Source organism: Rousettus aegyptiacus, unplaced genomic scaffold (assembly GCF_014176215.1).
Source record: "Rousettus aegyptiacus isolate mRouAeg1 unplaced genomic scaffold, mRouAeg1.p scaffold_m13_p_4, whole genome shotgun sequence".
NCBI classification, from domain to species: Eukaryota; Metazoa; Chordata; class Mammalia; order Chiroptera; family Pteropodidae; genus Rousettus; species Rousettus aegyptiacus.
The window spans coordinates 55,472,745-55,486,495 of NW_023416307.1; the positions used below are offsets into that span (position 1 = coordinate 55,472,745).

At 33.3% G+C, this 13,751-nt stretch overlaps 1 protein-coding gene across 4 annotated transcripts in view; it reads left to right on the forward strand.

The window, feature by feature from the left end:
* GSK3B (glycogen synthase kinase 3 beta) overlaps positions 1-13,751 on the forward strand; it is a 172,961-nt gene that overhangs the window by 135,261 nt on the left and 23,949 nt on the right. For 2 of the 4 annotated variants that reach the window (XM_016158805.2, XM_016158803.2), the window contains 2 exons: positions 4,664-4,702; positions 7,309-7,495. In XM_016158805.2, coding sequence (XP_016014291.1) covers positions 4,664-4,702; positions 7,309-7,495 — 226 coding nt within the window. The remainder of the gene's footprint in view (positions 1-4,663; positions 4,703-7,308; positions 7,496-13,751) is intronic. The other 2 variants (XM_016158806.2, XM_016158804.2) reach the window with 1 other exon arrangement.

Genomic DNA, 13,751 nt, shown 5'->3' on the forward strand with positions numbered 1-13,751 from the left:
AAGTAGGAAATGAAATAGGTATGCTCATGTTTTCAGACAGGGACCATTCTTGGGAGTAGAGGTGAGGAGGATAAAGACCTCTGTATTGATGTATGCTGTACACTTCAAAGAATAAAAGCCAGATGGGAAGCAAAAGGAACTGATGCAAAAGTAGATTGAGAATTAAGTAGAGGAGGAAATTGGAAGAAGAAAAGCTTAAATTTTGCATTTAGAACATGGAGGTATGGTTAAATGACAGTTTAAGTATGAAGTGAGGATCTAGTTTAAGCACTGTTCCTACTCTTAGTGTCTCAGGTTTTTCCTTTCAGAATATAGCAATTAACTTTTATTTTGTCTTTATGTATTCTTTTAAAAATAGAAAATATGCATATAAAAGATTATTATTTTAAATGTAAAGATTTTACCTCTAATACAATTCTGTGATTTGTCCTATCTCTACTGCCCTGACTTTAAGCCATTATCATATCATAGAATTATTAAAACAACCTCCTACCTCCTAACCAGTTTCCCTCCTTCAGTTTGTTTCACATTCTTCACATTCTGATTGCTGTCAAAGTTAGCTTTATTAAAAGCACATGTAATACTGTCACTCTTATTTAAAATTCTTCTGATTCCTCATTGCCTTTAGGAAAATTTGGACGTATATATAATGACAAGGATGATCATATGCCCCAATTTTTGCTTGTCCAGTATAATTATTAATTGCAATTCCTTTCACTTTCAGGCCTCCCAGTTTGGATGACAGATTATACATTCATTTTGTTCCAAATCATTTCTACCTTTTCAGCAAAACAAGGGATTTTATTTAGTTCTGTCATGCTCTCAAGCTTTCCTGAAGCATCTAGTTGATAGAACCTGGTCTCTTTCTCAAGTTCTCTAGCTCTTCCACCCTTAAATGCATATAGTTAGGCAATGAATTTTAAAAAGTCAGTGTTTTGTTAGGGATTTATAATAAGGTTATGTTGTAGTAGATATACGTTTTCCTCCCATTTTGAGTACCTGATTGTGCTTTCCTTTTGTTTAAAGTTCTTTAAGACAAGTATTCTCCCTTTGTCCCAGATTTTTCACTTAGTAAGCTTACCTGTTCTAACTACAGGTTAGCATAAAATGCCTTCATAGGGGATTAGAGAGCACAAAACAAAAATTGTTCTTAAACACATTTTTGCAGATCCATTCTATCTACCTCTTTTAGTCTCTGCCCTACTCATTTTGCTGACATGTATTCCAGAAAACAAAAAAACTGTTGGGAATTTTTATTGGTTCAGATTGCCACTTGTCCGTTTTGTTCTATTGTTTAAGTATTTAATCAGTTTCTCTATTATTACTCAATCCCTTCTGCCCTGAACATTTTACTAATCCATTATCACTTGTCTCATGAAAACACTATGCCCTCTATTAAATTTTCTACTTCCATCTTTATTAGTGCTAGAATAATCACTTCTCCTTTTCTAACATCCAGTTTCGTATGTGAGTAGACTTCCTTACTTTTCTATTTATCCTGGTTATACTTCCATTTCTTCGCTGGAAACTAGGTTGCTAGGGTGGCTAATGCATATATGAGAGGAATAATATAAAAGAGAAAGAATACTAAGACCTAGTTTTAAGATCACTTGTGGGGAACAGAGGATAGGATTGGAGTGGATTGAAAAAGAAGGCAAAAATCTATTTTTAATTTACCATTTGTTCTTTAAAACCTATGTCCCCTATGTAACCAGTGTTATACCAGATACCATAAAGGATGCAAAGAAGGAACATGTATACACTTTGTCCTTAAAAAGCTTACAAGTGATATAACTGATTCAATTGAAGCACATATCGAATCATATACAATAATATATAACCATATACTTGTTCGTGTGCTATAGGTATTCAACGATATTTCATATGCTAAAGGTTATAATAAGATGGATATCCATCAAGAATGGTAGTGGGAAAAGGAAGCCTCCTAAAAGGTGACAGAAGGAAGCGAGTGGAGAGGCTGTTGAAGGAGAATCTGGATTTGTTTAGGTATAGATAAGGTTAGGAATTGTTGTAGCCTAGGGGACTATCCCTTAAGATGGAGAGGAAATACTTCTATATTCTTCAGAAGGTCAACCTACTATAATAACTATCATGAAAAATAAGAAATTAAATTGGATAAGTGGACATGTAAATTGCACTTCTATGTAAACCTGTAGTACTATTCGATCATTGAATGATAGAGGGAGAAATTACATTGCATACTTGATATCAAACCATATACTTCTTACATGTAGTAGAACTCAGGAAAACTGAGTACGGTTTTTAATTTATTTAGATGAAATTTATTGAATGTTAGCTAGCTCTATTGTGGCTAAGGGAAGGATGTTTGTGTTTCTTAAGAATTTTTTACTATATGAGCACTTAAGTAGACTCAAAGTTTTCTTAATCATGATAATTAACTATTTAACAAATCCATGGCATTCTTTCACACTTAGTCCTGTATTTAGGTTTACAAATTGCAAATAATTTAAATGATTAATAGATTACTTGAGAGCCAGTATTGGATTGCCCTTTAGGAGTTTTCATGGTTTATCAGTTTTTAACATGGGGTGCTTGTCTGTTTTGTATATAACCAGAGAACAGTGTCTACGTTGTACATTTATCATAATGAAAACTAGGGAGGAATAGCTCTTCACAAGAGGCAAAGCACTTGTTCTGTGTTCTGCTGAGATCGATTATCATTGCCTATAGGCATTTTACATTACTCAGGTTGGCTGTTTAATACAGTAGAATTGTTGAGAGCTGATGTTATGAGAATCAGCCATAAGCCTTGATACAGTATAGTATATATGACTTCGTAAATGGCCATTTTAAAGGGCTTAAGATTCAGTCATAACAATTAGTTCCAGGTTAAAATTTGATATTTGGTGGCAAAAGTCTCTTCTGGGACATGTCAGGGGGAAATTGCCTCTGTCATTTTTGAGTTATACAAATGCAAATTTATTTTGAATAATTCTTTATTTAAGAACTTATTTGCATTTGTTCAATACCACAGACAACTTTCCTTTTGAAAAAAATTAATTTTTTCTGTTTCTTCTATGGGCTAGTATTTGTGATGAGAGTTTGTTTCAACGTAAAAAATGCTGCACAGGTGAGGTAGTATTTGAATCACTTAAAAGTTCATGTCAGTGTTTTGATTCTTTTCAATTTTTCCTTTCTCTTTTCTTTCTTTCAATTATTTATTTATTTATTTATTGCTTTATTCTGTTTTGTTTTATTTATTTACTTCTGTTTTTAGTTTTTACAGGGGGTGTTTTGGGCTCTTCATGGCCTTGCTAACATACTTGGCTGGCCATATTTAGTCTGCGCACTAATTGTTAGTTGGCCCCGTTGAGTCTTACTTTGTGCTCTCAGTTTATTCAGTCTGGTTTTATACTTTGCCCACCTAGTTGTGATTTAGTCCATGAAAGATTTTTATTCTAATGGGCCGGATTTTAATCCGTGTACTAAATTTTAGTCTGCAGACTAAAAGTAATCCGCGGATTATTTATTTAATTCCCCCACTGGAAACTATCCTAAAAGAATGTTAAATTCTCTTAGAATAGCCGAGGGAATTCACAGCTATTGGTGAGTTCTGCCATTGTTTGTTCTCAATACCTAGACATAATAGACCTTACTACCTTCTTTGTGTTTTTGGCTCCATTGTGCCTAGGTGTTGGTGTACATTACTATGCATGTCACCTATAACTGTGACTGTCCCTTAGTTGTATTGTTTATTGTATATATTTTTGTTTAGCTTTTGGTGGGTGAATTGGGCTTATTTGAAGATGGAACTGTGTTGAATTTGTAGTGCTCAAAAGATGTAGGATTTTTTTTTTCAGTGAGTTTTTCCAAAAAAGAATGTTCTATATTTTTCCTAAGTAATGGGTGCAAGGGTATGAGGGGGTAAAGCCCACAATAGAAAATGTAAGTTTATACCCGCACTCCTGAGGTGATATGTATTTCCTGAAGAGTCCTAAGATAATGAGAATGTCAGCAAATATCTTTTAGCAGGGAAGTCAATCCACAATGGAGAATAATCCGCGGTGGCCTGATCCTCCTTAGTTCACACAAATTGAAAATATCTGGCTTGAAATCTGTAGTAATATAAATTAAATATATTTATTACTTTCTTCTCATCACTAATAATTTAGCAAAAAAAAAATGTTTATACTGTGTAACTGGAATACATTAATAGAGAAAAATTAGCATATTGGGAATTCATATCTTTAAAAGCAGTCTTAATATACCCCCTCCCAGCCTTGTCAATGGACATGAATCCAGGTCATAGAAGACCAAACACTTTACTTTGGGAACTTTACTTCTAGATTTCATTTTGATTTTAACTTTTTTTGGTTTTGTATTTTTTTAATAAATGCACTGGCATTGGAACATAATAAACTAAAATCGTTTCTTTACTGTGCCTCACCATTGCGCAATCAAAAAAATTTTTTACATACACTGTGGTGAAATAATTTTTAAAACTTGGACTTGCTACTGTGGAGACTGATGTTTAAAGTTTATAACTGTATAAACATTTTCTATGTCCCCCCCCCCACACCATGGATTTCTTATAACATTGGATATATTTTTCCTTGCTGGACTATTCTCTTTTGGATTGACTTCCCCTGTTTGGATTATTTCACTGCATTATCATCTTTAGGATTCGTCAGGAACAGGACATTTCACCTCAGGAGTCCGGGTATGTACTTAATTTTTTTTTCCCAAAATTTCAGGGCGAGTCTATAAAACTAGGGGGAAAACTTTTTTTGAAAGGCTAAACAGTTATTCATTCTTGAAATGTAATAGTAAAAAACAATGTAGGTAGCTCTGATTTGTTTTTAGTCACTGTATCGTAGAGGTTTTGCTTATGGTATATTTAGATTGTCAGTCCTCCTAAGTGATTTATTGACATCTAGACTGAAGTTTAGGAATTATGGGGTTTGAAAATTATTTTTACAAGAATAAATATTGATGAAGATCCATAGAACCAAAGGTTCTGAAAGTTAAGCAATTTAAATGAGTAAGGAATGAAGCAACAGGAGAAACTTTTTTATTAAAAGTCAAATTTCAGTAGTTATTGGTTTGCTTTTCTTTAGACACAAAGATAATTCAGAAGACCTATTTTCTAGTTTTGCCTGTAATTTTTGGAAGTTGCATGCTACCACACCTTATATTTATGGTCAGAAATCTGAATTTTAGGAGACACTGGTTTTTGATCTCAGATAATTTTCCACTTTTAACCTTTATGCATAAAATACTGAGCCATACTTTTCTCATCAGGAATCTCTCAGAAGGTTAAAGTAATAATTAATACTTTTTTAAAAGGCAGGTTTTAGTGTTGATGTTAATGTAGGCTCTTGGAGTAAATACTTATATTTATTGTTTTTAACTCTTTGATCCCATGAGTTAGGATTCCTTTGCAAAATGGGCTCATATGTGCCTTAGTACCAACATGGATGGTTGCTTGTAGCCTGTATGATACCAAAAAGATGTGGATGACTTTTTTTTTTTTTTAGATCAGATATGAACTTAACAATACTGGTTTATTAATAACTTTAATTTAAAAAAATCGTTACTATTACATGAAATTTTAAAATTTAAAATACATTCATAATCCAGCTACCATACATTTGAATGTTAGCAGGAGAGACTGATTTCCACTTTTAATTCCAACTTATGTTCACCCATATTGGTGCAGAAGCATTTTTCATTAGCTAGCAAAATAAATCTGTATTCTGTCAAAAAAATGCAAATTGCCCTCAGGGATAAAATATGTCATTTTTCCCTCTGATTATTTTCTTTTATATATGCGTTTGATTATGGACCTGGCTAGGGAGCAAGAGAGGGGGAAATGACCAAGAACAGTGGAAGATCTAAGTATTTCAAATAATACAATAGTAAGGTTTTTCTTGACTGAGGCAAGTTAAATCGCTCAAAGAGTAAAGATAAAGCAGTTTTTGACCTTACAAAGAGTTTTCTAACATAGTCAAGTAAATTGACAAGGCCTTCAGTGTTCTGAAATAAATTCCTGAGATCATTCTCAAACCAGTTTCTTAATTTCCATGGGAAATATCTATGTTAATAACAAACTTTGTGTAAAAACAAAAACTTAAAAAAAAAAAAGTTTTCACTGTAGGAAGTACTCTGATAAATAGTCTCTTGAAATCTCATGACCTCTATAGTAGTAATTAGTTCTCCTATCTTCAGCCTGTGTTACATGAGCCATCCTCATGAGGAAACATTAGCTTCCCAGGCTCCTCCATGCATTGTCAGAGTCTACATATTCTTTCCTCACTTGTGGGTATATTTCCCTCCATATATACACTTGTGCTGCTTTTTATATGTCTGTTTATCTTCACCACGGTACTACCATAACTTCTATTTAATTCTATGTTCTTTCTATCTAGAGATATATGTTTTTTTTTTCTTTCATTTCAAAGCCTTTCTGTCCATCAACTTATCTTTATTTCTATTTCCCCTTTCTGCTTTTATACTTTAACTGTCAAGAATTTAAAACAAAGTGTATTTTTATAGTTTTATGTCTTTATAAACAGATGTGAAGAAAGCTTTCTATTCCTTTAAGCAAATTAATTTGCATTTTGCCTCTACAGCCTTCAGTTGACTTTTTCTGTGAGTTTATGACTCTTAATGAAAAATGCATTTTTCTCTCTCTGGTTAAAAATTTAAAATAGTCATTCAGCTGAGGGTAATCTGGCCATGTTCATGATAAACAGTTACTTGAGAAAGTAATTTTGGACATTTTGTCAGATTCTGAGTATTCAGGAATTCCTTCAACTACTGATAGATTCTGTTTATTAGAGAGATAAAGCCAGATCATTACTATGTTAGACCTAGAGTAAGTAACGTTTCTTTTGTAATATCAGATTGCCTAATTTGAACAGTGCTGACCTTTATCAACAATTGTTCTGCTTTAAAAAGCAACCTTTTTCTGCTACCATAGCAGTCAAAACTTCTAAAATTTTTTATATTCTTCTTGTGCTTGCCTCCAGAACTCCTCCCTCCTTCTCTTGTGCCTGTCATATTTTGTGTGCATGTTTGATTGTACCACTTTATGACTAGCATACATAGATTTCTTTTTCATTTCCCCTATTTTTTTCTCTGAGCTTTTCTCATACAGTCTTTCATTAGCAGTTTACCACAGTATGATAAATCATGTGTGCAGTTAACTCTTTTCATTCTAGAAGGTTCCTTTCACAAATACTGAATTAACTCAGTACTCAGAGGATAAGTTGCTAAAATTCTTAAAATAAACATTAATCGTTCTTTCCATTTTTTATATTGCAGGTCTTCCGACCCCGAACTCCACCAGAGGCAATTGCACTGTGTAGCCGTCTGCTGGAGTATACACCAACTGCCAGACTGACACCACTGGAAGCTTGTGCACATTCATTTTTTGATGAATTACGGGACCCAAATATCAAACTACCAAATGGGCGAGACACACCCGCACTCTTCAACTTCACCACTCAAGGTAATTCCAAACCTTTAACTCTTTTACCACTTTTGGGAAAGCTACACATGGCTGTGAAGATATGCTCTGTTAATTAAAATCTATAGGACAAAAGTGGACATATGAAGTACTTATGCAGATAGTAAAGAGCCTTTCTAACCACTTATTGGGCCACTAGTATGGTTTTGAACAAAATAGCAGCAGATAAAACTTTTCAAATAGGCATAAATTCTTTAATTTTTAGCAGATTATAGTAAATCCTGGTATATGAGAAGTTATAGAGATTTCACTAATATGACTACTGTAGAATTTAATCTCCAGGTTCGTATCTGAAACTTGGAACATGTAGCATTTATTTGCTTCCCAAGGGTTTATATCCAGTTTTTAAAACCTAGAAATAAATTTGTGTCTGTATTCATATAAATTCAGATATCTTATAAACGGGAGAACTGGAGTGCTCTAACTCTTTCTTATCTGGTACTTAAGGCCCCAAAGGGCAAACATTTTGAAACATTTACAACTCTTAGGGCTAAAAGGACCTAGAGCAATCTGTGGGCAGAGGGGGAAGTGGTCCCCAGCATTGTGTACACAAGGATTTGTGTTAGAGTGAGATTCATAGAACCAGCAATAAAGACCATTCAGATAAAAAACAAAAATAAAAATGTAAAATAAAAATGTAAAAGGGACATAGATAGAGAAATTCCCTTCTCTGGGGCTTGGCACCATTGCTGCTGCTAAGAAAACATTAAAAAGAAAATTGAATTTGTACATCGCTGGTTTCTAAAAGATTCAGGGATAGTCATATCTTTGCCACTTCTGTGTTCACTTTACTTTTCACTCCTAAGTGAATCATTTAATCAACAGAACTGCCTCTTAATGATGTGATTTTCTTCTTAAACTGAACATTAAAAAAGTACAATTCCCCATAGATTAAAAAAAAAAAAAGCAATAAATAGTTGATTGATTGATTGGTCAGCTTATGCAAGCTAAAAAGTAGAAGAGACAGCTTTCTATGACCAGGAAATAGATATATTTTCTTGATTCTAAGATGAATTTTCCCCCATATATTTAAACTTTTCTGAATTTTGAGTGTGGACAGATGCATTGCCTATGCTGTGGATTTGGGGGACCTGAGTTGCTGGTGAAATAGACTTGGGTGATTTCTGTTGACTGTAGTCTTAAACTCTCAATATTATGTAACTACTAACAGTGCTGATGTAGTCTTAAACTACATCGATAAAAGAAAAATGTTCAGATATCCTGGAACTATTAATTCTGACTTTAGAGCTGATCAGAAATCATTTTGGAATGTTGTTTTTGGTCCTGACTACACTATTTTAAGAAGAATATTAGTGAATGGCAGATAGGGTATACAAAGTAGCAGAATTGAAGATAAAGCCTGGAAAAAGTGAAGACTTAAGGGATTCACAAGAGCTGTCTAAAAATACCTCAAAGACTGTCTTCTAAGAAAGGGGTAGACATTTATTCCTTCTCCAGATTGCTACATTGAAAATAGTAGCAGAAAATTAGAGAGCAATCCACATGTGGGCTTACTGTAAAGACCTCGGCCCCTGGCACAAATAGAGACTGAATAAAGTTATTAAAGAATCGATGAAGTTTTCAGTTGTTTAACAGTGGAATAAGTTGTTTTAAAAATATTGATCTCTGTATCAGGAAAAAGTTGGATGATGTCAAATATTGCAGATAAGATTACTGCAATTTTGCAGAAAGTTAGACTGGGAGATTCTTCTTGACTTCTTATAGAGCAAAGATTCTAAGATTCCATGTCATATAAGTTTTAGAAGTATTAAGAAAATAAATTTATTTTTAATTCTTACTGCTTTTGTTTTAATCAAAAGTAATACATGCAAGTTAAAAATAACAAAGGAAGTATAGAGAAAATTAAAATTATAATCCCAAAATATCACTTAGCATTCAAAATAATCACTTTGCATTATTTTATGATGAAGCTCTTTTTTCTAATACATATGCTGATAATCCTTGAATTTAAAGTGATCCTCTGTTTTCCCATTAAGAAGATCCGAGAAGGATATTTTGGGTTAACTCAAATATATTTAAAATTACATATTATATAAAGTTAATATGAATTTAAGAATTCTACATTTTTTACGTCTCAAATGTCACGAAATAATTTTATCCAAACTCTATATGCATCATGTACATATGTGTCTTTGTGATCAGTGGAGCTATGTAATAAGAGGAAGTGAACCATCTATTATGGATTTTAGGTTATGTCACCTAAATTTTTTATATGAAACACTTGTTGAATCTATATGAGGCCACCATTGGAAATTCTACAAATATCCATTTACATAACACGATAAGCTTTTTTTTCTTTGGTTCTTTAGGTATATGTTTATTAGTTGCACAATATAACCATTTACTGGATTGCTTCTTAAAGTGGTCTCTAAAAGGCTTTTGTATACAGTGACATCCAGTACCTTGGATTGTGGAGTCTTAGCATCAGAAACTGAGTTAATGCTAAATTTCTTGCCCTTTTTTTTTTCTTAACCATTTTTCTCAGTTGACCTTAAAGTTTCTCAGATCAACATTGATTGAGGATTTTTCACACTAAGTGTCGCCTCCAATGAGCACTTCATTTCTCACAATACATGACAAGAAAAACCCTTGTCAAATGAACAACTTGGTAGAAACCAAATAATATGATATTTATCATGGATACATGTGGAGAATAATTCTCTTTATATTCAGACACATATGGTACATACTCATCAGTGTGTGTGTGTATCTGTATTAATTGAAACTAAGATATTACTTAAACCTTTTTGATCAGATTTAAAATTTCAGGATTCATTTTTAATTTTCACATGCAATGTTTTTGAGGTACATTGTCCCCACTTTTCCATGGTTTTGCTTTTCAGTTACCTGCGGTCATTTGTAGTTCGAAAATACCTACGTCATTCACCTCACTTCCTCTTATCACATAGGCATTTTATCATCTCGCATTATCACAAGAAGTTGAATACAGTACAATAAGATATCTAGAGAGACCACACTGACATAACTTCTCACAGTATATTGTTATAATTGTTCTGTTTCATTATTGTTAATCTTTTACTGTGCCTAATTTGTAAAATAAACTTTATCATACTTATGTATAGGGAAAAAAATAGTATATGTAGGGTTTGCTGTTATCTGCAATTCAGGCATCCATTGGGAGTCTTAGGATGTATCTCCTGCAGGTAAGGGGCGGGGGAATAAGACTTCTATAATTACATTTGATTCTTTAGTCATTGGCTAATAATTTTCTAATATTACTAAAGAAAATTAAAATTTTAAAACAGTTAAATTTGTTATTCTATGAATTCCTAAGCTACTTTAAAAACTTAGAAAAAATTCACATAACATAGGATGAACCACTTTAAAATAAACAGTTCAGTGGCATTTAGTATATTCACAATATGCAACTACCACCTCTGTCATGTTCACAAACATTTTAATTGCTCTTGAAAAAAACTCCATGCGCATGAAGCAGTCAATCCCCATTAATACTTCCTCTTTATGTCTCTGGATTTACCTCTTACGGATATTTCATATAAATGGAGTCATACAATACGTGACCTTTTGTGTCTGGCTTCTTTCAATTAGCATAAGTTTTTTAAGGTTCATCCACATAGTTCATGTATCAGTATTTCATTCCTTTTTTGGCTGAATAATATTTCACTATCATATCTTAATCAGTGCAGGCTGCTATAACGAAATACCATAGACTGGGTGGCTTAAACAACAAACATTTCTCATAGTTCTGGAGGCTGGAAAGTCCAAGATCCAGGTGCCAATAAATTTGCTGTCTGGCGAGGGCCTACTTCCTGGTGTGCAGATGATTACCTTCTTATATAACCTCATACGATAGAAAAAGATCACCTCTCTTTTGTGTCTTTTTATAGGGCCCTTAATCACATTCATGAGGGATCTACCCTCATGACCTGGTTACCTCCCAAAGGCCCCACCTGCAAGTACCATCACATTGGGAACTAGGGCTTCAGCATAGGAATTTTAGGGAGATAGACATTCAGTCCATACATATGTATATACCAAATTTTATTTATTCATTCATCTATTGATTGCCATTTGGTTTGTTGTCTACCTTTTGGCTATTGTGAATAGTGCTGCTATGACCATTTGTATACGACTATTTGAATACTTGTTTTCAATTTTGGGGGATCTTGCTGAGTCATATAGTAGTTTTTTGTTTAACTCTTTGAGGAACTGCCAAACTATTTTCCACAGTGGCTTGCACATTTTACATTCACACCAGCAATGTATAAGGATTCCAGTTTCTCTACATCTTCACCGATACTTATTTTCCTTTGTTCGTTTGTTTGTTTTTAATAGTCATTTTAGTGGGTGTGATGTGATATCTCATTGTGATCTTAAGTTTATAGCACTATAATGGATCAGGACCTGGTAAATGCTATTTAGCTATTCTCTAATAAGTTACATTCATAAAACAGATTAACGTGAAAGTAAATTGGCTTAGGTTTTAGAATATGGTCTGGAAAATATTGGAAGGACTTTTGTGAAGGGCAGTTTTTATACTGTTAATAGAATCAACTATCATTAATGTCTTTAGAAGCCTCCAGAATTGTTAGAAGCCTACAGCATTGACACATGCCTTTTTAAAGTAAAAGTTCAATTTAAAGAAAAATAATTAAATTCAAACTTTATTCATACATATGTTTACAAGTTTTATAAAAGGAATGAAGATTGTTTTATTTTGCTATTTCAAGTAGTTATATTTGCCCAGAATATCAAACTTAAATGTGGCTCAGTGTATGTCTGAATTTGTGTATGTCTTTGAGGATTTAAAAGTATATATATAGTTAGATATATAGACACAGTGCAATCTCTGTGGCTATCAAAATATTTGTGATTCTGTGGATATCAGAGAAAAGGATGTATATGAGTCCTTGTGTCTATTCAAATGGATCCTGTAAGTATATCCTTGAAATCATTTTTCATAAAACTAAGTGTATTAAATTGAAAGTAGTAGCTTCATTTTGAGTATGGCCCTCTACCCCCTCCTTTTTTGTGTGTGTGTTAAAATGCCCTATCTTAACATTTGTTCTGGTACTGGGCCGTAGTTTCTCCTTGTCTTTCTGTATCACAATTAAAACTGCACAGTGTTTCTATATAAGGACACAGCTGTCCAGGGAAGAGATCCCCTTTATTCTGATTTTAGAACATTGTTTCCAAATGGTGATCTTGTTTAATACTAAGGCAGAGATGTAACTGTTGTACAGGTGCAACTTTGAAGCATATATTAGTTAATAGCAATTAATGGATGATCAGAATAAAACTGGGTAATATAAAAGGTTTCTGAAGGAGAACTAATCCTTCAACTGGTTGTATAGCTAGGAAGAGTTCACAGATTGGAAAATTGTGTGTGTGGGGGGGGGTGCAGTTAGTGAGGTTTTACTGTAGGCATAATAGAATCCTCCTCTGACACAAATTTTCAATCGTCTGTACTAATTCTCCCAAATGAAATAAAGATAATCCTTACTCTTTGTAGAGTAGGTGCTTAATATTTGAGTGAGTGATACATACTACTTTAAAGAAACACAGTATTTTTTCATGCAACTAGTATTTTTTGGACATTTCTAATGATTTGTCTAGTCGTTGTTACTGTGTTTTAATTAGTAAGGTAAACCTACCACATGAACAGAACTATGAAGGTTATAAACACTTGAATAAAATACAGTGTTGTATTAAAGTAAAGCTTATAACAACACTAAGTGAAATTTGATGTTTGTAACTGTACCATGAGTAATTAGCCATAAGTGATAATTAGTGTGACTTTCATTAATCAAAACAAGTATTTCTGGGATCATCTAGAAGAAGAAGAGAGGAGCAGATATGAACAGAAAACTTCAAAATCCTTCTGATGTCTAGGATCCACAACTCAGGATACTATCAGATCTCTCGTTTTTTTGGCTCTGGGGCTTCAGTGTTCTAGGACCCCTTGACTAATAGTATTATCTGCATCTAGACATGGGAAGCCGGGTCATACCTTTGGCACACTCCCTTTCTTTCCTCTGATCATTGGATTTCAAAGGTTGGATGTAACTGAATCCAGCCTTGGGAAGCAGATAAAATCAGGAAATCTTAATAGGGATTAATACATTTTTTTTTTTATCCACCTATTTGTTGTGCATTCCAAGGCTGGAATATATTGGGAAATTGGTTGTTTTGTATGTTTAAAGGTGAATCTCCAACTAACACCAACACACATATC